Here is a 24758-nt window from a genome sequence, read left to right as displayed (position 1 = left end):
CCTGGGTCACAGGGCACAGGATCGGCCTGATCCCTGCTGACAGCTGTGCCCAGAGAGCATCCTTGCACAGGGAGAGAGGAAGGGCTGTGGGCAGCGTGCTCCCTCAGGGGCTAATGGCTTAGAGCCGGTGGTGGGAAGAAGTGGATGACTTGGAGAGCCAGGCAGTGTGTGCCCGTGCTGGGCGCGGTGGGGGGTGGTCTCCCAGGGTATGGGGGGTGGGGGTGGGGGTGGCCCTGGAGTCCCAGGACAAGAGGGGGAAGGCATCCACATCGGAAGTAGAGGTGGCAGGATGCTGCAGCACCCCTAGGCTTTACACTAGTGTGGTCTGTGCTGGGGTCCCGGCTGCCAGCCCCATCCCAGGGGCCCTGCTGCCACCCAGTGTCTCAGACTCTGGGCCTGCACCCAAGGGCTCTGCTGCTGGCCCCAGGGTTCCAGCCACCAGCTCTGCTTCTGCCTGTGGTAGCAGCCCCTGGCCTGGGGCAATGTGAGGTGCCATCATCCCGTAAGCTCAGCCCATCACACCCTAATAATTGTCCCAGCCCTGCGGGTAGCCCTGTCCTTTCTCTTCCAGCTGAGTATCAGATCCTGTGTGGGAACCAGGCCCCCGGCTTCATCATCGACATCCACACAGGGAAGCCCATCGGTGAGTACTACCGGGCCTCGCAGAGCTGCTGAGGCACCAGGCCTACTTCTGCCCAGCTCCTGGCCCGTCCTGGGGCCTGCATGAGCAGGAGGGGAGTCAGAAGGGGCTGGGGCCTTCCCAGTGGGGCTGTGTGTGAGGTCTCAGGGTCCCAGGCCATGTGGACACTGGGACTCTGTGTTGCCCCTGCTGGTCAGCTCGGTTCTGTCCATATCCCGCCCTCAGCACCGTTGGGTGGGTCTGAGCATGGAGCACGAGTTCACTAAGTGACATGACACGTATGCTGGGTGTTCCTTCTCACCTGCTACCCATAGCAGGGATGCAGCTGTGTGTGCAGCACAGGCCATTTCTGCAGGGCTTCGCCTGCTGGTCTTCAGGCTCCTCTGCTGTCTCAGACATGCTTGGCACTAGCTGCAGCAGGCAGGGAGTGCTGGGCTGCTCCTTGGTCTCCGCCAGAGCTCCACAGTCTGGTTCTGGCCCCAAACACACCCCATGTCATGGCATGTCTGCATGTCACATGAGCTGTGTCCTGGCCCCAGCCCTCGTCCCGCAGCAATCCCACCACTTATCACTGTGTTGGGTGCTACGGAGAGTCACTCACATGGGACCTGCCCTCTCCAAACATTCCTAGCTGGAGCTAGGAGCCGCGCTGCCTTGGCCATGATCCTGACTCTCCCTCCAGGCCCCTGCTTCCACACAGTCACTGACCAGGCCTTGTTTTCTGGCAGATATTGACGAGTGCAGTGAGATTCCCGCTATCTGCACCAATGGCGTCTGCATCAACCAGATTGGCTCCTTCCGCTGCGAGTGCCCCATCGGGTTCAGCTACAACAACATTCTGCTCATCTGCGAAGGTACTGGGGCTGGGGCTGGGGCTGGGGCTGCAGGTGGCTGGCACCTGTCCCAGGGCTCCATCACACCGCCTGAGCAGACTGACAGGGCAGACCAGGGCTTCTGGGGCACTACTGAGCAAGATGCCAGCCGTCTGGGTGCATCTGCTCTGCACACCACGCCTGGGCTCCAGCACAGCTTCGAGCCCATAGCTCCTTCTGTCCACACACAACTGGGTCTGCCTCTGGGCAGCAGATGCTCAGATCCCAGGCACCTGGGGGAAGGGGTGGGGGCGCTCAAAGCCAGAGTCCCACTGAGATTGGGGTCCAAATCTGACGTCCTGCAGTGTGGACACTGGTCAAGCCACAGACCCACGTCAGAAGGTCTGTGTAATGCAGTGTGGATGCCCAGGTCCAGGTTTGCAGTGTCATGTGTGGCTTGGAAACCCCATATCTCAAAGCCCTGGGCTTAGGGTGCCCTGTAAACAGACCCTCTGTGCCTTGTGAGCATAGGTACCAACTCTCTGAGTGCTCCAGGGTGAGAACACCCAGGGGGACTCCCCCTCTCCCTCACCCGCTATGCCTTTCACCCACTGGCAACCCCACTTCGCCTGCACGGTCAGTCAGAGGTTTGGTGCTCTGGTGTTCCCCTGGCAACGGGGTGACTGACACTGGGGTCTGGCACACCCTGTGCCAGCAGTCAGCGGTCTCTTTCTCCCTGCAGACATTGATGAGTGCAGCAGCGGGGAGAACCTCTGCCAGCGAAATGCTGATTGCATCAACATCCCAGGCAGTTTCAGGTGCGAATGCTCAACCGGATACAAGCTGTCACCTAGCGGAGCCTGTGTGGGTAAGATGGGCGCTGTTGACTACCTATAGCAGAGGCAATGCTCAGGTGGGCCCTGAGCTGCCATCAGGGAGCAGCGTGACTGCTGGTGATGCGCGCTAGACTCTCCACCTCCTCTCTTTGTTTCCAAAGGGCTCCCATTGCTGGGGGCTGGTGGGAGTGGAGCTAGGAGCCTGCCATTGTTCTCATCACAGTCCTGGGTTTAGAAGGAGACTCAGACTCTTTTCCAAGTCTCCTGACTGTGAACTGCTACTCCACGCACCATTGGTCCTGGGGGCTCAGCTCAGAGGGACACAGAGGTCTAGAGCCAGGGCAGAAATGCTGCCTCACTTCAGTAGCTAATGTAATGGGCACCTCAGAAAGCCAAATGCGTGTGTGAGATAATGAAATACCCCTGTCCCCAAGGACAGGGCTGGGTGCAGGGGGGAAGCCAGTACAGGTGACTGACTCCCTGTCTTCACCTTTGCTTGTACCTGGGCTGTGGAAAAGCAGATAAGCCCCTCCCAGGCTTGACGTAATCTGTAGCTCCATCAGGGTTATGGCTGAGACAGGCCTGCTGTCTGAGAGCGGATATTTCAAAGTACTGCAAAACCCACATGCCAACTGAGCTGGCTGCACCATCGGAGGCTGGGACAAGGTCACTGGTCCGGTCGGAGGTCATTAGAGCAAGGGGTTCCCAAGTTACAGCCCCCAATAATCACAAGCCATCAAAATTTTACACTTTCCATTTTTTTGCACAAACCTGGGGCTGCAACTCTGGCTGTCTTCCCATGCCCCTCATCCCCCAAACAGATCTCAAAACCTGGTCGGGTTTGAGTCGAGGTGGTGTCTGGCACCCGCTGGGCATTTGAGGAAGCAATACTTCAAAAGTCATCCTGTGCCTCCAGGCGAGCTCAAGCCAGGCCGATGAGACAGGCAAAGTCATTGCTGCATACAAACATAAGAACGGCCATACTGGGTCAGACCAAAGGTCCATCCAGCCCAGTATCCTGTCTGCCAACAGTGGTCAGTGCCAGGTGCCCCAGAGGAGGTGAACTGAAGACAAAGATCAAGCGATTTGTCTCCTGCCATCTGTCTCCAGCCTTTGACTAAAGGCTAGGGGCACCATATTTTATCCTTGGCTAATAGCCATTTATAGACCTAACCTCCAAAAATTTATCAAGCTCTTTTTTAAACTCAGTTAGAGTGCTGGCCTTCACAGTGTCCTCCGGCAAGGAGTTCCACAGGTTGACTGTGCGCTGTGTGAAGAAAAATTTTCTTTTATTAGTTTTGAACCTACTACCCATTAATTTCATTTGGTGTCCTCTAGTTCTTAGCTTATGGGAACAAGTAAATAACTTTTCAATATTCACTTTCTCCACACCTTTCATGATTTTATATACCTCTTATCATATCGCCCCTCAGTCTCCTCTTTTCTAGACTGAAAAGTCCCAGTCTCTCTAGCCTCTCCCCATATGGGACCCTTTCCAAACCCTTAATCATTTTAGTTGCCCTTTTCTGAACTTTTTCTAATGCCAGTATATCTTTTTTGAAGTGAGGAGACCACATCTGCACGCAGTACTCAAGATGTGGGCGTACCATAGTTTTATATAGGGGAAATATGATATTCTTCATCTTATTCTTTATCCCTTTTTTAATAATTCCTAACATCCTATTTGCTTTACTGATTGCCGCTGCACACTGCATGGTGCAGGTGCAGTAGAACTGGGGCATGACTGCAAGCCGGTGTTTGCAGATAGCCGGGTGATTACAGGTGGCTCACCCACGTATGATGAATTCAAGTCCCGCTCTTCACAGCTTTCTGAGAAGATGTGTGGCATGTTCTGTCTGGAGCCCACAAGGGTTCCAGCTGAAAGGTTTGCCTGAGAGCAAAGTTTCTGGTTTCAGGGCCCACATGGCAGAAAGCTGGAAAGCCACAAGCAAACTCAGAATGTGCTTTGAACGTCTCATCAAGAAAACTTGTATTAATTGACTAGATGAGGACAAAAAACTCTAGAAAGCAGCAGCATTAGGGCCTGAGGCTCCTGCTGCATGCTCCTCTTCCCTCTTTCCTGTACAGTGGAACCAGTTGTGAGCAAAGAAAAGTAAGTGGCTGAAATTTGCATCGATGTCACTGGGCCAAAGGGCTCGCTGAGCATCAGGGTGTGTATTCATGTCAGAGAGCCCTAGTCTAGGGATTGGCTGGCGCCAGCTAACGTGGCACCAGGATATTGTCGTCAGTCAAAAGAATAACTCATATTGGTCATGAAGAATGAACACACAAGACAAGTGTCAATGTTCTACAGTCATTCATCTGGACTACAGTTCCCACCTGTCATTTTCACCCTTGCGAGTGCCGTAGTTTCTTGGAAAATGGTCACAGGAAGTGTCAAATAACAGGACAAATTATCCCTCTTTAGAGCAGGCACAGAAAACCTTACATGGTGTCCCCCTCTCCCCATGCAACAAACGGCTGGGAAAAACCCAGCCATACTCAGACTGTAACGAACAGTTTTACAGCTTTTAAAATTGAAATCCTGCTGCAGCATTCACACACACGCACACGTAAACACACATGCACGCACACACGCAAAGCCACACATGCATGCATACACGCAAACCCACACATGCACACACACACGCAAACACATGTGGAGGGACCTGGATAAGGTGAGTGGTTCAAGGATGGGGGCTTTGGACAAGGAGTTCCTCAAACGCAGTCCCTCTGACAAGGAACTGCTTTTAGTATTCAGATTGCTGCCAGACCCCCCCACCCTCACCCCCACCCCAGCCCTAGCAATGCCCCCAGACAAACTATGGACAGGCTTTGTGGCTGTTTGTATTTGAATGATAGAAGTGTCACACTCAGAGGGATGAACTTGAGTGTCTGGCACAAAATGAGGCTACTGAGGTAAGAGACACCAGGATGCTAATCAGCAGGACATGGTAATTCCCTCATCCCACGCCTGTGCCAGTTGCAGTCTGTGATGAATCAGAGAAATTGTCCCAGACTAAGGTGTCAGTAGAGGAGGTTTGAAAACAAACTGGTAAGGTGAATAGTGGGAGGGAGGGAGGCAAGGAGAGGAGGGCCTGGCAGTGCAGGGGCAAAACAAAGCCTGTTTGTCCAATTAGCCATGCTCAGGTTCCCCTGCAGCCAATGCCAGGCTGATGAACAATAACCACTGCATAGGAGAGAGACTCCACACAATAGTTGTGAGGTGTGTCACACAGTCACTGTAGGGTGGGTGCAAGGGTCAGGTGTCACCCACCGGTGTGGCTGTGAGGCTGTGAGAGTCACGTGTCACACCGTCACTGCCACGTGGGTGCAAGGGTCAGGTGTCACCCACCGGTGTGGCTGTGAGGCTGAAGGGAGGGATCCCAGCCCGGTGCAGGGCTGGCCAGTGAAGAGGCAGGAGCTGGTTCTGCTGTCCATCTGCAGGACCTGAGCCAGAGCCGTCATCTGGGTCAGCTGCAGGAGGATGAAACCCTCCAAACCCTTCCCTGGGCACCAAGGGGCAGAACCACAAGGGGGCCCCACTGAGGAGGGGGAAATTGGAGTGCTGGGGCTGTGCCCCAAGCTGAAGTAACAGACTTTGGTAAGGAGCTGGCAGTCCTACCCCCAGGGCCTCAGTTACCACGGGGACCGAGCCACGAGGCCTCCCTTCTGCCCTGGGGAGCCCGCTGCAAAGTGTAACACGTTGCCAGCGCGAGGGGTGTTCACCCGAGTTCTGGGGGAGCGCTGATCGCACAGTGCAGAATTACTAGCTGTGGCATGTGACCTAGTGCAAAAACAAGCCTCCTGCCCACGCACCTGCCTGGTGCATAGCCAGTGTCAAGCCTATGTCTGAAAAAAGCTCCAGAGGCAACCCCAGCAATTACAGGCTGCGAAGTCAAACTCCAGTACCAGCAAAACTCAGTTATCCAACGCTGCTGGGCAAGAATGAAGAGGGTCCAGAGGCTAGAGCCCAGGTGGTCAGAGATGCAGCACCGTGCTGCTGTGTGTGTCCCTAATCTCTCGCTGCTGGAAGCTGGGACTGTTTATGGGTCAGATCACTTGATAATGGCCCTATCCTGTTCATTCCATCTCAAGCACTGGGCACGGGCCTCTGTCAGAAGGCAGGATGCTGGGCTGTGTGGACCATTGGTCTGACCCAGTGCAGCCATTCTAGTCTAACTGCATGCCTCTGCAGGCCATGAATCATGCCCCTCAAAGCCATTCGATTGGCTAAAAAAAACAGATTGCAAAAAATAATAAACTCTGGGTCTGTTTTGTTTGCCCCGGTTGGCTGATTGGCGGGAGGCCTGTATGGAGGGGCCCTGCTCTCTCCTGCTTTTCTGCAGCCAGCAGAGCTAGCAACTTGCTACTGTAGAAAGGAGCCCAGAGGTTCTCAGCGCTCCAGGAGCTGGGGCTTCCCTTAAAACACCAGCTCTCATTAAATGTGGGGTACAATTGCCAGATCTGGCACTGCTTCTGCTCAGCCACATGGCCATCAGCTGGGAGCCACAGGCCCCAAAGCCACGTGGCCACCCAAAGAGGGCCTCTGTGCACAGCTTTCTGGATTCTTTTGTTATAGGTCGCAACGAATGCCAGGAGATCCCCAATGTCTGCAGCCACGGGGACTGTGTGGACACTGAGGGCAGCTACATCTGCATCTGTCACAATGGGTTCAAGGCCACAGGAGAGCAGACCATGTGCATGGGTCAGTGCAGATGGCGCGGCAGTCCTGGCAATCAATTTAAGCCCTTTGCAAAGGGAGTAAGAGCTCTCTGGGCCCCGGGGGGCTGGCTTGCAAGGGGAGGGGGAGGCATGGCACAGCCTGAGGCAGACCGAGAGCTGCACCTTTGCATCTCCTTGCTCCAGGGTTTGGAGTCTTCACCCTGACCTAAGCAGCACCAGGCTGCTGACCCCCCGTCCTCCACCACACACACACGTGAATGGCCCTGACAGCCCCGTCCAGTCAGAGTGAGGAGTCAGCCCCTGAGCCCAACCCATCTTCCCTTTGCAGATATCGATGAATGTGACCGGCAGCCCTGTGGGAATGGCACCTGCAAGAACACAGTCGGTTCCTACAACTGCCTGTGCTTCCCTGGCTTTGAGCTGACACACAATAACGACTGCATGGGTGAGAGACTCCACACAATCATTGGTGTGAGACATGTCACACAGTCACTGCAGGATGGGTGTGAGGGTCAGGTTCACCCACAGGTATGGCTGTAAGGTTGTAAGGGTCAGGTGTCGGTCACTGCAGGGTGGGAGTGAGGGTCAGGTGTCACCCATAGGTACAGCTGTAAGGTTGTAAGGGTCAGGTGTCAGTCACTACAGGATGGGCTTGAGGGTCAGGTGTCACCCATAGGTACAGCTGTAAGGTTGTAAGGGTCAGGTGTCAGTCACTACAGGATGGGCTTGAGGGTCAGGTGTCACCCATAGGTATGGCTGTAAGGTTGTGAGGGTCAGGTGTCAGTCACAGCAGGGTGGGCGTGAGGGTCAGGTGTCACCTACAGGTATGGCTGTAAGGTTGGGAGGGTCAGGTGTCAGTCACAGCAGGGTGGGTGTGAGGGTCAGGTGTCACCTATAGGTATGGCTGTAAGGTTGGGAGGGTCAGGTGTCAGTCACTGCTGTGTGAGTGTGAGGGTCAGGTGTGATGCAGTCCTGGCTGCATGAGGAGGAGAGTCAGGTATTTCTTAGTCATGTCTGTGGAGATGTGACACTTGGTTTGAAACAAATGGACACCTGTGTGGGCCCATGGGTCAGTTATAAACAGTCATGACGGTGTGTGCGTGAAAGTCAAGTGTCAAAGGTCAGATGGCATGCAGTGGGGGCTGTGAGGGCTGGGTGTCACACGAGCACAGCTGTGGGCGTTGGGTGTCACAGTCACAGCTGTGAGCACATAAGGGCCAGGAGTCACAGTCGCAGCTGTGTGGGGGCGGGAGTCACACACTCATTGTGGGGTTTGTCTCTCTGTGCTTCTGTTCCCTCTTCTCTGCAGACATTGACGAGTGCTCGGCCCTGGGGGGGCAGGTGTGCCGGAACGGTCAGTGCATAAACAGCATCGGCTCCTTCCAGTGTCTGTGCCAGGAAGGGTACGACCGCAGCCTGGATGGGAAGAACTGTGTGGGTGAGTGTGGGCAGCAAGGACCGCTGCCGCCCTCCTTGGCATCATGCCCGCCTGGGGACTCCCACGCAGTGGAGCTCTCTGGCTGGCCACGGCTGCAGGGCTGGCGCGGCCGGGGGTGCCCTGGGGCTGGGATTGGAGTGGAAGCTCTGCGTGTTCATGAGCTGCAGACACTTGGCTCCAGGGCAGCACGAGGCTGAGGGTGTTGAGCAGTTGCTGCTCACACGTGGTGAAGTAACCCGTTCACCGAACTGGGGATATTTAAACCCAGACCTTCTGGCAGGAGGGCTGGAACTTGCCCTGCTGTGCCTCTTCCCATAATGCCCCACCCTCATTCACTGCCCTCCCCTCCCTCATCGCTCGCTACTCTTCCCTTCCCTTCCCACCCCACCCAGCCGTGGGGGACTCGCCTGGGGAGTTGGGGCTGGGAGCTGCAGCCACCTGACACAGGGTAGAGGCCAGCCTGGGTGAGGACACCCTGTCTCCCCACCTGTGGTAGCCAGACTTTGAGTGTCCAGTCAGTAGGTCTGACCCCTGTCAGGTCCCCTTCTCAGTCCAGTTGAAAGCCAGAGCCTGCCTCATCCGTGGGATGTGATGCCGTGGTCCTTCTCAGCCAGCTGTTGACTCCAGGGCATGTCATGCACAAAGGGGACTGGTGTGTTGGCTGCAGAGTTCCAAGCCTGGGGCAGAGCAAGATGACGTCCTGCATCCCCAGCCCCCACGCTGCCCTCTGACAAAGCCTGCCCGCTGACCCCCCCATCACCCCAGCACCACGGAATGGCTGGCCTGCTTCTAGCACTGCAGTGAGAGCTGGGTGCACAGGGGCCTGCTGGCAGCAGCCATTGTAGGTAGCCAGAGATCTTGGTCTGCAGCAGAGGCTGGAGGCCAGATGCCTTCCTGGCCTGGCAGGTCTCTCAGGGCAGCAGTGAAGGTGGCCCAGGCAGTGCCCTGCTGTCAGAGGAGCTCCCAAGGCTCAGTTAGTGGAGGGGTTGCTGCCAAGTCAGCCCCTGAGTGCAGCCGCTGGGCTGTGTGGGGGGCAGAGGCACCAGGCGATGTGCCCCATACTCTTCTGTCGGTGCTGGTGGCTCCAGGCACAGCCCTCGGGTGTTTCCACTGCAACTAGGGAGCAGTGAGGGTCCAAGGGAGCAGTGATGCCTGTCAGGCTATGGCTCCCTGCTACCCATGGGGATCACTCGAGCAGTAGTGTGTGTCATGCTCAGGTAGTGCTGGCCAGGACAGCTCCACATGACAAAGCAGACAGAGCTCAGGCTTCTCTTGTTTCCTTGCAGACATCAACGAGTGTGTGAGCCTGCCGGGAACCTGCTTTCCGGGGACCTGTCAGAACCTGGAAGGCTCTTTCCGCTGCATCTGCCCCCCAGGGTACGAAGTGCAGAATGACAACTGCATCGGTAAGGTTGGTTCCTTCACCCTACTGCTATGCTGGCCAGGCAGCGCTTCCCCGCACAGCAATGGGCAGAGTAGCAGAGGGCTGGCCAGGGACACTGCACTCGTCTCTTGTTAGTTTCACAAGTGCTGAGGAGCTCTCTGTAAGGGAGCAGTGACCAGCTATGTGTGTGTGGGCACTGCCATCCTCTCCTGGAGAGAATCAGCACTGCCCCGGTGTGGGTCATAGGCCTTGCACTGTGGTTCCCTGTTAATACAAGCAGCTGGGGCCTGGGCTTTGGAGCAGGCAGAGAGCTGTTGCCATGATAGCATGAGGTGGAGTGACCTGGCGCAGCTCTGGCTCTGCTCACTGCGCTGTGCTCCCAGAGAGCCAGGCACTGGTGGGCATTGTGTCCCTGAGCCAGTGGCGCAGGGAGCCTGCGGCCTTTTTTCTGCAGGGCAGATGGGCTGTGGGGACTGTCTCAAATTGAGAAGTGGGAGGTGGGTGCGACTGGGGCCAGACCCATGCTGCCCTTCAGCAGGCATGAGCCCTCACTTGTGCTGGGCCCCGCCCCGCCCCGCCCTGCCCCTGCTGCGCCCCTTGCTGAGATCTATGCTGTGGTACGTGGCTAACCCCGCTACCTGTCTGTCCTTCTCCCAGACATCAACGAGTGCGAGGAGGAGCCCAACATCTGCCTGTTTGGTACCTGCACCAATACCCCTGGCAGCTTCCAGTGTATCTGCCCCCCTGGCTTCGTTCTGTCTGACAATGGTCGCAGATGCTTTGGTGAGTGTGCTCGGCCCTGCCCAGGGCCCCTGGGGCCAGCGGAGGCAGTGTTCACGTTGCGGGGGAGTCCCGAGGGGGGCCCTGCAGTGCTGGGATGGGTGCTGTCAGAGAGCCCCCAAGAGCACTGACCCGCTGGGCATGCATGATTCAGGGGCATCCACCCACAGAATCACAGAACCATAAGGCTGGAAGGGACCTCAGGAGGTCATCTAGTCCAGCCCCCTGCTTCAAGCAGCATCAACCTCCACTAAGTCATCCCAGCCAGGACCTTGTCCAGCCAGGACTTAAAAACCTCAAAGGATGGAGAATCCACCACCTCTCTAAGCAATGCACACCAGTGCTTCACCACCCGCCTGGTGAAGTAGTTTTTCCTAATATCTAACCTACACCTTTCCCTCTTCAACTTCTGACCGTTACTCCTTGTTCTGCCATCTGACACCACTAAGAACAGTTTCTCACCCTCCTTTTTAGAGCTCCCCTTCAGGAAGTTGAAGGCTGCTATTAAATCACCTCTAAGTCTTCTCTTCTGTAAACTAAACAAGCCCAAATCCCTCAGCCTATCCTCATAGGTCTTGTGTTCCAGACCCTTAATCATTTTTGTTGCCCTTCGCTGAACGTGCTCTAGCAAATCCACATCCTTTTTATACTGGGGGACCCAAAACTGGACACAATATTCCAGGGGCACTCGCTGTGCTGGGGGCTGCTCCGTATCCCTGGGCTGGAGCCACTTGTCTCTCAGGGTCTGCTTCTTGGAGGTGGAGCCACGTCACGGGAGCACTGAGCCCGAGCAGGTTCCCGCTGATGTCAGCAGTCAAACACCTTTTCACTTACACACATGGTGCAGCCTGTCACCGGGAGGTGCCACACCTGCTGCAGACGCCTGTAACACTCTCTCCTCCTGCTGCTGCAGACACCCGCCAGAGCTTCTGCTTCACCCGCTTCGACAATGGCAAGTGTTCCGTCCCCAAGGCCTTCAACACCACCAAGGCTCGCTGCTGCTGCAGCAAGATGCCCGGAGAGGGCTGGGGTGATCCCTGTGAGCTGTGCCCCCAGGAAGGGAACGGTAGGTGTTCCAGCCCCTCGGGATCAGCTATGACAGCAACGATCCACACTGGGGAGCATGTAGGAGGAGCTGCCGAGCACCCCGAGGCATGGACCCAGCAGACAGGTTGTTGTAGGCAGAGCTCTCCCAGGGTACAATGGCCTTGATTTCCAACAGGCAACATGAAGAGCCCTAGCAAAATCACCACAAATGAAACTTTCCTCTGGTGGCTGGTAGATGGCTCTGGGCACTGCACCTCGAGCTGCAAGCACAGTGCAGCTGTCCCAGGGGAAGGGGATAGATTTCAGAATGATATGATGGCAGGGAGCAAGCCAGCAGTTTCCCAGTGGCAGGGGGCAGGACTGCAGTGTTTCTATGGCTGTGTTTGGGAGCCCAGCATTTTTACATAAGGACAAAATTGGGGAACACAGGACAAATCAGCCTCCAGAAAGGGGTGCAGCTGCCAGAAGGGATGCACCTCTCTGGGGCCCAAGGGTGCTGTGATCCCAGCAGAGAACAGGCTTACTCTGCAGGAGGGGGTGCCCCTAGCTACTGGAGTCAGGCTGTCTTCTGGGAACTCTGCCACCAGTTTGCTGGCGGGTTAGGACAAGTCACTGCAGCCCTGTGTGCCGCCAGTTCTCAGTGGGGTGGAGTTTGTTTCCCCACCTCACGGTGGCCCTGTGAGCCCCCACACGTGACAAGCGTGTAATCACATCACTAGTGGTAACGAACCCAGCAGCCGTGCAGCGCTGTCACTTCCAGCTGGCTTTTATTGGATGGCCTCCCTTCCCCCACTCCAGCTCATTGTTCCCCTGCTCCCAGTTGCCTTCCAGGAGCTGTGCCCGTACGGCCATGGAGCCATCCCCGGTCCCGGCGACACCCGGGAAGGTGAGCACCAGCATTCAGGAAACAGCCTGGGCCAGATGGTGCCATGGGTGGAGTGTGCCAGTGAGCTTCACTAGGGCCTCGGCAAGTCTAGGCTGTCAGTGCCAAGCCTCTGTGCTGGTGCCCAGGTTGCTGGTGGCATGAAGGGGGCAGGCCCCCGAGTCTGGTGGCATTGGGAGGCTCTCAGAACATTGGCGACACAGAGGTGCAAGCCCCATGATCACTGGCTGCCTAGCAGGGGCAGGCCAGGCCCTCTGAGCGCTGGCAGCAGGGGGAGCTCAGCACTGGCAGAGGAGAGTCGGGAGAACAGCCAGGCTCCAAGAGCACTGGCAGCATGGCTGAGGGAGGGTCTCTTCATGCTGGTGGCATGATGAGGGGGCACTCAAAGCCCTGGCCACTCAGAGCTGCCAGCCCCAGAGGTCCTCCCTCAGTTTTCTCTCACACCCCACTGGCTCTGGGGAGGGCAAGAAGCCCAGGGGTGCCCCACTGAAAAGGCTGTGCCGTGCCCTGTGGCCACTGACCCGACAGGGGCTGCGTGGGCCTGGCAAGGAAGCCCAAGCCAAGGGCCATGCTCAGCCTCTCCCTCGGTTTGACCGGCAGATGTGAACGAGTGTGCCGAGAACCTGGGGATCTGCATCAATGGGGCCTGTATCAACACTGACGGCTCCTTCCGCTGCGAGTGCCCCTTTGGCTACCACCTGGATTACACTGGAGTCAACTGCGTTGGTGAGTGGCCGGCCAGGCGGGAGGGGTGCCAGGTTATTCCACAGCCACGTGCCTGGCTCTGGCTCTGGCTCTGGCTCTGGCTCGGATGTTTCCAGGCTGGCTCCCCGCAGGGCTGCACAAGCCGGCCAGCAAGGCTCCATGTGACTGTGCTAACACCATCCCTGGCCTGCCCCCAGATACTGACGAGTGCTCCATTGGCAACCCCTGTGGGAACGGGACCTGCAGCAACGTGGTGGGGGGCTTTGAGTGCACCTGCAGCGAGGGGTTTGAGCCTGGCCCCATGATGACCTGCGAAGGTAACGTTCCTGTGGGGCACTGGGCATGGAGTGAGTCCTGGGGCCCTGCAGTGAGGACGGTGCAGCTGGCTGTGCAGTGCAGCAAGGAAGTGGGGTCTGACCTCTGGGTCTTCCCCTCCCCCCAAGCGCTGCTCTGCGCTGGGACCTGGGGTCACTTCTGGGGGACTGGGAGTGTTGGGTGTATGGCCGAGCCCAGAGTGCCTCTGTGGGTATGGCAGCCATGGGGCAGGGGTGTTTGGCTTGTTTAGTTTACAGAAGAGAAGAGTGAGGGGTGATTTAATAGCAGCCTTCAACTTCCTGAAGGGGAGCTCTAAAGAGGAGGGTGAGAAGCTGTTCTCAGTGGTGTCAGATGGCAGAACAAGGAGTAATGGTCAGAAGTTGAAGAGGGAGAGGTGTAGGTTAGATAATAGGAAAAACTTCTTCACCAGGCGGGTGGTGAAGCATTGGAATGTGTTACCTAGAGAGGTGGTGGATTCTCCATCCCTAGAGGTTTTTAAGTCCTGGCTTGACAAGGTCCTGGCTGGGATGAATTAGTTGGGGTTGGTCCTGATTTGGCAGGGGGCTGGACTAGATGACCTCCTGAGGTCCTTTCCAGCCCTGTGATTCTGTGATTCTGTCGAGCAGTCTACTCAAGCCAGCCCCACCCCACCCCCACAGTCCATGGCCAGAGAGGAGGCTTCTCTTCCTAGGGTGGTTCTCAGTGGCAGCCCCCGGGGGCAGCCCTTGTAAAGAGTTCTGCCCTCCTAGTCAGCCTGGCCTGCCTGCCTCACTCCCGGAAGGGGTTTGGGCTCTAGGGGCGCTCAGTGACCCTGCAGATCAGCTGTTTGGCCAGCTGGGGCAGGCGCTGGGGGGCAGACTGCAGTGAGTGGGGGGGGTGACTCAGGAAGGGGTGGAGTGGGGGCAGGAAGCTGTTCAAGGCTGGAACATCTGTGGGAGGGACTAAGTAGGGCAGGGCCTTGGGCTGGGGGGGCGCACACCCCCAGGAAAAGTCAGTTTGCATCTATGCAGGCCGGGCATGCAGGAAAACCAGCAGGTGGGGCAGGGAAGGACTGCAGCTTGCTGAGCGCTGGCACAGTGCCAGACATTGCTCAGCCCTCTGGCTTGGTCAGTGCTGGGGAGACGTACCCACGAAGGCCATGAAGGGCAATAGGGGGTGGGCCGTGCAGAGCAGAGCAGCAGCTCAGAGCAGATCTCGGCCGGCTGCCTGCCCCGCAGCAGGGCGCAGACCAGATGTGTTTTGCTGCCGGGTAGCAGCGGAGTCAGCACACTGCCCGGGGCGGAGGGCAGGCTCATTCCTGAGTCACTTGGGTTGGTCCTGCTTGGAGCAGGGCCTGGATGAGGTGATCCCTGGGGCCTCGGCCAGCCCTAATTGCCAGGACTCCATGGCTCACTCCCTCCTGCCTCGCAGATATCAACGAGTGCACACTGAATGCCCTGCTCTGCGCCTTCCGCTGCATCAACACCTTCGGCTCCTATGAGTGCACCTGCCCCTCGGGATACACCCTCCGGGAGGACAAGCGAATGTGCAAAGGTGAGGGACAGCTCCCCCGCCACGCGGTCTGCCCGCTGGTACCAGAACACTAGCCTGTCTGCTCTCCCCAGCCACTGAGCCCGGAACCCTGGCTGGGGTTGCGGCCTGGTGCTCTCAGTGATCGCAACCATATGCAAGCGACTGCCTTGGCACCCAGCAGGCAATGGCCAGGCTGCCCCTGCGGCAGGGCAGTCAGCACTGAGCAGTGTGGGGTGGCGTGAGCTGTCTGCGCCAACGCTCCAGGCCAAGTGCAGCGCTCCAATGTGTGGCCAGCTGGAGGCAGAGCCCTTGGGGCTGCCAGAGGCCTCACAAACTGGGAGCCCTGGGGTGGCTGCAGCTCAGCCAGGTCCCAGGGATGGCTGGAGCTTGGGCCTTGCTGAGCACGAGGGAGTTAGTGCTGTGCCACACTGGCACTTTGCCAGCTGCATCCTATGCCATCCCTCCAGGCAGATGCTCCAGGCTGGAGGCGCTGGCTCCCTGGGCTGGGCTCAGGGCTTGCAGGGCTGGGGCACTGGTGTTCCTGGTCCCTAACAGGGCCAGCTGGTTGGAGTGCTGGCCCCTCCAGCTTCTCTCCTCCGGATGCCCTGCCCCTACCCTGGGCTGTGTGCACAGTCGCAGCTCTGCATGGTGGTGAGGGCAGTTCTGTCCAGTGGTTACAGCAGGAAATGCACTGAGTCCCTGGCTCTGCCCCGATCTGCTGTGAGCTCATGGGCAAGTCATCTCTGTGTGCCTCTGCTGGGGGCAGAGCCCTTCCCGTGCCCTGGGCAGCGACGGGCTGTCGGGCAGCTCTGCCAGCTGCTGGAAGCTGCAGGGGCTCATGTGCTGTGGGTTGCCTGCAGATCTGGATGAATGCACCGAAGGCCTCCACGACTGCGAGTCTCAAGGGATGATGTGCAAGAACCTCATAGGAACCTTCATGTGCATCTGCCCTCCAGGGATGCAGCGCAGACCCGATGGGGAGGGCTGCACAGGTACAAGCACTTGGAGGGAGGAATGAGCCACAGGGCTGGGGGCCATCTACCTTCCCCACTGCTACGCAGGAAGCTGTCCATCCAGCTCTGTTCCTGAGCTAGCTCATCAGGTGCTCATCTGCAGCCCTCGCCCTGAACTCCTGGGACTGCTGGTCCTGTTGCAATAGCACCCAAAGGCCTGTGCGGGCCAGGGCCCCACTGTGCTGTGCTGTGCATGACACCAACCCGGGGTCAGACACAGCTGCCTTTGATCGTGGCCTTTTCTTGGCCCTCTGGTTGTGCCCCGCCTGTGCTGAGCTTTCCCAAGCATCTGCAGCTGAGTCTCTCTGGGGTACACTGGCCAGATGGGCACCAAGGCAGCGTAAAGCTGCCCTAAGGGATGCTGTGGAGTGGCCAGTTTGCTGCCCAGCCCCTCGGCACAGGGGCAGGCTGGCATCTGCAGGAGATCTGGAGAGCCCTGCGTGCAGTGTAACAGCTGGAGCCTGCGGCGCACTCTAGAGCTGTCCTAAGCCTTGGGGGGACCTTCTCCTGGGAGGTGTTTGTACTGCCCCCTCCCACTCAGCGGTGTCTGAGTGACTCTCCGACTCCCTTCCACCTAGATGAGAACGAATGCCGCACCAAGCCGGGGCTCTGCCCCAACGGCCGCTGCATTAACATCGTGGGCAGTTATCGCTGTGACTGCAATGAAGGCTTCCAAGCCAGTGCCTCGGGCACCGAATGCATCGGTAAGTAACATGCCCAGCTTCCCGCAGCTCCTCCACGGCCAAGCCAGTCAGTGTGGGAGCAGCTGGGGCTTGTCTAATGCTGAAGGATCCACTTCTGGGGGCACGGAAAAGTCCCAGCCCAGCCTTGCATCCGTCCCTGGATGAGCTGAGGAGCCAGGAGCATTAGACAGAGTTAGAAGGGGCTGCATGGGCCACCGAATCTAACCCCTGCCAGCATGCAGGACTTACTGTCTCTAAACCTTCCAAGACTCAAATGTCTGTTCAGAGCTTCTAAGCTAGTTTCAGATTTGCTAACACCTTTTTTTATCCTGCTCCGACCACAGCTGTCTGGATAGCTGTGACAAGAGCTGAATCTCACAGTATCTGTAGCTTCTGTGAAAGGATTTCAGCTGTAACCCCAATAATCAGCTGGTCTCTGATATTTTCATGTTTTGCATTTCCCAAATCACAGGTTTCAGCCAATGCATGCAGAGCTGTTGTAGGACATCCAGCATTTCCCTTGGTTCTTGAATTTTGTGGTGAAAACATGCTCTTTCATAAACCACATTCCTCATGCATCAGTCATAGCCAACGTCGTTCGTGGTCAGCTTCACAACTGCCTACAATAAAATCAAAAGATTTGAAGTTCTGCTGTAGCCTGCTTTGCCACAGCCTAAACTAAACACCTGCCCATTGCCAAGGGCCTTATGCAGCTTTGTACCAAAGTCAAATCTTGAGAATGCTGCCTCTAGTCCATCCATTGGGAGGGTGTGTTAACCCTGCAGGTCCCCAGGGCATTGAAGAGTGGCGTTCCAATGAGCTCTTCCAACCCGTGTTGCTTTGTTCCTTCTGATTGTTCTCCTCTGGCACTAGTTGCTTCTGACTTGATGTCAGGTGCTTCTTCTACGTAGTTTGTTGCAGGGCTGCAGCTAGCGAGTTCCACAGAGGCTGACTCCTCAGCTTCCTTCCCAGAGATGGACATGCCAGGTTTGCCCGCTATTAGATCCTTTAGTGCTCTTCCAGCAGGTATGGCTGAGGCTAGCTTAACTTGGGCCTTTTACACGCCGTGGCTGAACAGTGTAACACAGAACGACAAGCAGTCCCAAAGCACTTGTTCAGACACAGCTTGGTGCACCATTACACAGACACTGACGCAAGGGCAGGGAGCTGGGTTAGCCTGCTGAGGTCCGAGCTGGGGATCGGGTCAGATGGGTTGGGACTCCACAGGTAGCTCCAGCTGCCTCCCACCTGCAACGTCCATGCTGCTCGCTCGGTTTGAGCATGTGCAAGTCAGTCTACCCGTGCTGCAAACCCACCTCCAGCTGCAGGTGGCCATTCCCGGAGAGGGAGCTCCAGGCAGGATGGGGGCACGCAGGAGAAGACAGGAAGGAGCTGGAGTTCTGGGCTAGTCTGGATAAAGCGTGAGATAAGCCCTGCAGAGAGCACTTCCAAAGGGTGTGCATGGCTCTGTCCCTGGCATGTGTCTGCACGTGGCTGGCACTGACTGCCCACCCGCATCCACCAAGTCCCTGAGCAGACCTGTGTGTAAACTCGGGGCTAGGCATGGCGCGTCGGCAGCCAGTTATGAATACAAACCCAAGTGTCCCTTCCCACCACTGTCCCCTGCTCCTTAGAGGCAGCCAGCACTGACACCCTCACCTCACTGCCCTCCTCTTTCTCTGCCCAGACACCCGCCAGGGATCTTGCTTCACAGAAGTGCTGCAGACCATGTGCCAGATGTCCTCCACCAACCGCAAGCCAGTCACCAAGTCGGAGTGCTGCTGCAGTGGTGCCCGTGGCTGGGGCACCCAGTGTGAGCTCTGCCCACTCCCAGGAACCACCCAGCACAAGAAGATGTGTCCCCATGGGCCTGGCTACACCACTGATGGGAGAGGTATGTGCCAGGTTGCCCAGCGTCAGCCCGCCAGGGACAGGTGATGTAATGGGGGAGCAGGCTGGGGATGTGCCCACATGGCATCTGCTAGCCCTGGGTGTCCCTGGGCAATCCCTGGCAGCGCCTCTTCCTTGTGACACTGGCACAGCACATACGCCATTGCAGCAGCTGCTCCCTCAGGGTCCCAGATTGCCCTGCAGGGGATGGGGAGGAGTCAGGCCAGGAGCATGGGCTGCTCTCAGAAGGTAGGCGCTGTGCACTCACTCCTCTGGGGGCAGGATTGATCCCCTAGAGAACAGCCCCCAGAGCTCACCCAGTGTGGAGCTAAGCACCTCTCCCATGGCAGCCTGGGTGCCCTGGGGCATTGCACTGATCAGTCCCTCCCTCCTCCAGACATTGATGAGTGCAAGGTGCTGCCCAACCTCTGCAGGAACGGACACTGCATCAACAGCATTGGCTCCTTCCGCTGTCACTGCAAGCTGGGCTACACGGCTGACATCACGGGCACAGCCTGTGTGGGTGAGTCAGACGGGCACGGCCAAGCCGGCAGCTCCGGCCTTCACTGTACCCCAGCAATGGCCCCAAAGCTGCGTCCTGTGGCTCTCCTGCCTGATTTTCTGGCAGTTGAGATTACAGGGGGTGTCCCTGAGCCCCTGCAGAATAGGGCACTGCCCCACACCCCCAGCACAAAGAACCAGCCCAGCTTAGTCTCTGGGCTACGATCCTGCCCCCACACCCAGCCTGCTGGTTAACCCCGTGGGCTCCAGGCCACTTGAGAGCACACGATAACGTGGCCCCAGTGCAATGAACAAGCTCAGTCCAGTGTCAGTGGCTGTGCCTCTCTCTCCCCAGTATTCCCTGCCAGTCAGAGCCTTAAGAGTTGTCACTCTCGGTCCCCTCTCGCTCCCCTGGCCAGGCTCCTCTAAGTGTGCTTCAGAGGTGCCAGGCAGCACCAGGTGCCCTCTGCTGCTCTGTGGGGTGGGGCGTGGTGCCGTTCTTCTGCCCCACATCCCCAGGCAGGACTAGGAAGCAGCCAGGGTCCACAGTTCCTTTGCCCCGGTCAGCCCACAGCAACCCTCCTGCTGACTTGCCCAATCTTTGTTTTTCTACCCAAATATATGTGCACAGCCCCATCCCGTAGACTTGGGCGGGACCTTGAGAGGTCATCAAGTCCAGTCCCCTGCCCTCAGCAGGACCTGCCACCATCCCTGGCAGATCTTTTTCCTTTGCCCCAGATGCCTAAATGGCCCCTCACAGCCCGGGGTTAGCTGGCCAACGTTCTAACCACTCAGTGATCCCTCGTCCCTGTTTCTCTGCAATCTAGATCTGGATGAGTGTAACCAGTCTCCTAAGCCATGCAACTTCATCTGCAAGAACACAGAGGGCAGCTACCAGTGCTCCTGCCCCAGGGGGTACATCCTCCAGGAGGACGGAAAGACCTGCAAAGGTATCAGCCTCTGTCTGCAGCCTGGGCTGAGCAACCCATTGCCCCATCCTGGGATCCTGACCTCTGCTGTCACTCAGCTTCCGGGCCCAAGGCTGCACCTACAGCAAGTGCCACGACCCCTGGATGCGCCCCCTGCAGTGTGTGCGGCTGAATTCCCAGCCCCATGTGGCCAAGAGAAGTGAGGACCACCCACTTCACTGGGCTCAGGCTTTGAGTCTTGCTCTTGGCTCCCCAGCAATATTCTGCTTAAGAAACAGCGTCCAGCGCTCCCCAGCCCACTTCCCAGGTCTCGTGCGACCTCCCTGACACCATGCATGCTCCTGAGCCAGTTGCTGGGTGGGACAGCATCTGTGTTGCTCTCAGACCCCTGGGGCAGATAGCTAGAGCCTTACTTCAGTGGCTGCTCTCTGGCAGCCTGTGTCTGACCCACAGGTGCACTTGTCTCGTCCCTAGGGTGCCAGCCCTTGCTGCGCTCTCCCACTGCGTGGTAGCAGCTGGCAGGCTGGGCAGAGTCCCTGCCCGGGGCTGGCTCTCAGTACTGGTGCCTCTTGCCGGGCATTTGCATGCCCTGTGACAACTCTGGGAAGGTCAAATGGAGGTTATGCAGCTAGTGGGAAATATTTCCGTGACACAGTGAACAATGTCATTGTCTTCTGCAAGGCTTGATGTGTGCTTCTGCGAACAGGGCCAGGCACCCTGGGCATGTCCCTGTGCAAGGGCCAGTCCCTGTCCAGTTTCTGCTTCCAAGCCTGCCCTGGGGCCATGCAGCTTTGCACAGCCCTGGCCGCCTGGCCCAGAGGAGCCCTGTACTGCGTGGGGCTGCTGCGGTAACAAGGGTACCACACACAGTCACACAGCTGGAGCGGACAGGGCTAATTGGCAGCGTGGGGCCTTGTGTTTAATGTCTTAGATTTGGATGAATGTTCCACCAAGCAGCACAACTGCCAGTTCCTGTGTGTGAACACCATCGGCGGGTTCAACTGTAAGTGCCCCCCTGGGTTCACACAGCACCACTCCTCCTGCATTGGTGAGTAACTGCACCGCCAGCACAACCCCCGCCATGCCTCCCCCCCACAGCTGCCCCAGTGCCACACCCTAGAAGCTAGGGGAGGTGCTGCTTTCAGCTCCCCACTCTGGCTCAGAACCTGGCTGAGCAACCAGCAGTGAGAATTGGTGTTGGCAAGTAACGAGAACCTCACGGCAGAACGGGCTGTAGGGAACAAGCTCAGTTCAAGTGACTAGGAGCTAATTCAGGTAAACTATCAGAAGGCTAAACAAAAGTACAGCTGCATGGAGTGGCCTGGATTTCAAAAGGGGAAACTTGAAACCCTTAAAGGAATTACTTAGGGAAGTAGACGGGCCTAAAGAACTAGAGGATCTGAACAGGGAGAAGTCTTGACATTATGGTATGTCGGTGCTGCAAAAACCATCTGGAGCCCTCATCCAAGCCAGGGGACCTTTGTAGGGGAGGGTGGCAGAGCAAGCTGGATGAAGAGAGAGCGGCAGGCCTGCAGGGAATGGGGTCAGCAAGGGAGGCTGCCCCTCTGAGGTCTAGACATGGAGGGATGAAGTGAGAACTGCCAGGAGCCAAGCAGAGCTGGGCCCTCCCTGCAAAGGGAATTAAAGCTAACAGCAATAGGTTCTCTAACCATCTACAGGAAATGAAGGCAAGGAAAGAAGTGGTGTGGCTAAGCACTGAGGATGGGGCGAAGATTCAAGATAATCTTTGTCTGGCCCCACACAAAAATTACTTTGCCTCAGTGTTTAATAAGGGGAACGAGGATCTTGGGAGCAGTTTGCTGGTAGCTAATGGAAATGTGGCTATGGACGTAGGAATTAGCACATCCGAGATGGAATTCCAACTCAGACAGTTAAATAGAAGTAAACTGGGGGTCCAGATAATCTCATCCAAGAGGATGAAAGGAACCGGTTTGTGAGGTGGCGAGCCCAACAGCACGGCTTTTTAATGAATCTTCAACACTGGCGATCATTCTCTGTGACAGGAGACTTGCTAACATAATTCCGGTTTTTTAAGATGGGAAGAAAAGTGATCCAGGAACCTACAGACCTTGAACATAATTAGGAAAGGGAGAGTAGTTAAGGACCTCGAGGCAGCGGTGACGTGGGAGTCCACAGCGGGATCACCTGCACCCCAAGTGTCGGGGGTCCTGCACGCTGACTGTCAGCACCAGCCCACAGTCCCCCCTCTTCCCTGAAGCAGCATGGAGGGGGCAGGACAGGGCGGGGGCACATGGCCGGTGCGCCCCATAGGACCCCCACACTAGTCTCCTCTGCACAGAGGTAAACAGCAATTGGATAACATAGAACATGGTTCTGTTGCCAGACCAACCACCTCTATTTCTCTTTGATTCAGTTCCACTTGGGAAGTTATAGTTAAATGGGAGAAGATGGGGGTTAACCTGAGGACTGAAAGGCGGTTAAGGAAGTGGGTACAGGGGGGTCATCCTGAAAGGTGAGGTCTCTGGATGCGGGGGAGGAATTTCTTGGGGTTGGCCTGGGGACCAATTTTATTAACATTTGCATTGGTGCACAAAGCAGGAGTGTGCTAATGAAGGCTGCTGCTGACTCAGAATTGGGAAGTACAGGTACAGTCACTATGGAGCCTGGCCAGAATGTCAGACAGGAAGATCTGAAAGACCTTGGAAACTGGAGTAATAGAAATGGGAGGAAGTTTAACAGTGCAAAGTGCCAGGCCCCGCACTTAGGGACTGACCACGAGAATTGTTGCTATAAGCTGAATGTGTATTGGTTGGAAGTGAGAGAGGAGCAGAAGGACCTGTAAGGAGTCGTCAATCAGTGGTGGACTATAAGCTCCCACTGGGTTGCACTCAGGAAAATTGCTAATGCAGCCCTAGGATGCACCAGGCCAGGTTTTTCCAGCAGAGACAGGGACATACGAGTACCATCGTACCAGGGAGAGCCCATCTGGAACGCTGTGTGCCCTTCTGGTCTACCAGCTCCAGGAAGATGAATTCAGACTGGAATGGGTGCAGAGGAAGGCTGCTTGGATGTTCTAAATGGAAAGCCTTCTGAGAGGGGACTCAGAGAGCTTGGCTTGTTCACACAAAGGCCGGGGGGAGATCTGGTCTCTCGCTGTAAATACCTTTGGGGTTAAAAGCTCAGGGAGGGGGAGGAGTTCTCAAAGTGAAGCACCAATGTGGCCCCAACAACAAATGGCCGTAGTATGGGCTGGTGGTCAGATAAAGGTTTCTAACTATCTGAGGAGTGAAGTCCTGGAACCATCTCCCAAGGCAGGTGTGGTGTGGGGAGGGGAACTGCTGCGCACCTGGCTTCAAGACTGAGCTGGAGAAGTTTAGGGAGCGGGGGCCCAGCACAGCCTGTAGCCCAGTTGCAACTGTTAGCAGCAGAGGTCTCCAGTGGCTCTGAGCGGGGCGGGCGCCGAGTTACGACAGAGGATTCTTTCCCAGGGATCTGGCTGGTGGGTCTTGCAAAAATGCGCACAGTGGAACCGATTGCCGTATGTAGGGCCAGAAAGGAATTTTTGCCCAGGTCAGATTGGCACAGCCCTGGGAGAGACGGGGGAAGTTCCCTTCTTATGTGGCCAGGGGCAGCAGTGGCTTCTCTGTAACTGGGAGTCTTTAAACCATGATGTGTGACTGTCAGTAACACAGCCTGAGGATGGGTGCCTACTGCAGGGGTGGGTGAGGGGTGTGCCTGTGATGTGTTGGAGGTCAGAGTAGATTATCACGATGGTCTCTTCTAGCCTTAGTCTGAGTCTCTGGGTATGTCTGCTGCAAACTGGGCCCCTTTCTGCCACTCCGTAGCCCAAGCCTGTCTTCCCATCACTGCGGTATTGCAGCAGCCAACCCTTGGCAGGGCTCTTTAGATGGCAAGCTCCCGGCAGTCTGCCATGCAAAGCAACTGGTGTTTTACAGACAACAATGAGTGCACAGCCCAGCCCACATTATGCGGAGCCAAAGGACAGTGTCTGAACACGCCAGGCAGCTATAACTGTGAATGCCAGAAGGGATTCTCCCTGGACAGTTCCGGCATCAACTGTGAAGGTGGGTGTGTGTCTCCCCTGCTGCATATCCTGTATGGAAGGGTCCCAAGTCCACGTCCCTTCCTGGAGCAGGTCCAAGTACAGTCAGCAGTGGGTGATTCAATTTCTCAGATGCTCGTCAGCACACAGAGCACGGCACCTCCTCACTGCTGGCCTGTGGTGAGAGAGTAGCAGAGATCGCTCTGCAGGCAGTAGAAGAGCTGCCAGCAGCCCAGCCAGCCCAGGCCCAGAGTGAGGAAGGTTGAGGTCCAACCATGAGTTCAGTGAGACATGAGAACAGCCACACAAGCTCAGCCCACCCAGCCCCGTGTTCTGCTTATAGCAATGGCCAATGCCGGGTGCCCTAGAGGGAGTGAGCGGAACAGAGCCATTGTCAAGTGATCCAAACCATCCTCCAGTCACAGCTTCTCGCAGTCTGAGGCTAGAGGCATTCAGAGCATACACTGCACCACTGACCCTCCTGGGTAAGAGCCGCGCATGAGCCTGCCCTCCCAGGACTCACCTAGCACTCTTTTGCAGCCAGTTACACTTCTGGCCCTCACATCCTCTCCTGGCATCAAGTTCCCCAGGCTGACTGTGTGGGGGGTAAGGTAGTACGTGTTTTCGTTTGTTTTAACCTTGCAGGCTTATGATTTCCT

At 56.9% G+C, this 24758-nt stretch overlaps 1 protein-coding gene across 1 annotated transcript in view; it reads left to right on the top strand.

The window, feature by feature from the left end:
- Positions 1 to 24758, top strand: part of FBN3 (fibrillin 3) — a 170276-nt gene that overhangs the window by 135961 nt on the left and 9557 nt on the right. The window contains exons 40-59 of the mRNA XM_074977926.1: positions 572 to 643; positions 1369 to 1494; positions 2195 to 2320; positions 6871 to 6996; positions 7303 to 7419; positions 8284 to 8412; positions 9699 to 9818; positions 10454 to 10579; positions 11490 to 11642; positions 12444 to 12509; positions 13107 to 13232; positions 13409 to 13528; positions 14937 to 15059; positions 15899 to 16030; positions 16630 to 16755; positions 18422 to 18628; positions 19022 to 19147; positions 19953 to 20075; positions 20986 to 21102; positions 23993 to 24121. Of these exons, the coding sequence (XP_074834027.1) occupies positions 572 to 643; positions 1369 to 1494; positions 2195 to 2320; positions 6871 to 6996; positions 7303 to 7419; positions 8284 to 8412; positions 9699 to 9818; positions 10454 to 10579; positions 11490 to 11642; positions 12444 to 12509; positions 13107 to 13232; positions 13409 to 13528; positions 14937 to 15059; positions 15899 to 16030; positions 16630 to 16755; positions 18422 to 18628; positions 19022 to 19147; positions 19953 to 20075; positions 20986 to 21102; positions 23993 to 24121 (2490 nt within the window). The remainder of the gene's footprint in view (positions 1 to 571; positions 644 to 1368; positions 1495 to 2194; positions 2321 to 6870; positions 6997 to 7302; positions 7420 to 8283; positions 8413 to 9698; positions 9819 to 10453; positions 10580 to 11489; positions 11643 to 12443; positions 12510 to 13106; positions 13233 to 13408; positions 13529 to 14936; positions 15060 to 15898; positions 16031 to 16629; positions 16756 to 18421; positions 18629 to 19021; positions 19148 to 19952; positions 20076 to 20985; positions 21103 to 23992; positions 24122 to 24758) is intronic.

The sequence above is a fragment of the Carettochelys insculpta genome, chromosome 27 (genome assembly GCF_033958435.1).
Source record: "Carettochelys insculpta isolate YL-2023 chromosome 27, ASM3395843v1, whole genome shotgun sequence".
NCBI lineage: Eukaryota > Metazoa > Chordata > Testudines > Carettochelyidae > Carettochelys > Carettochelys insculpta.
Note: the sequence above shows the minus strand (reverse complement) of the source record. Positions and strands in the feature narration are given on the sequence as shown.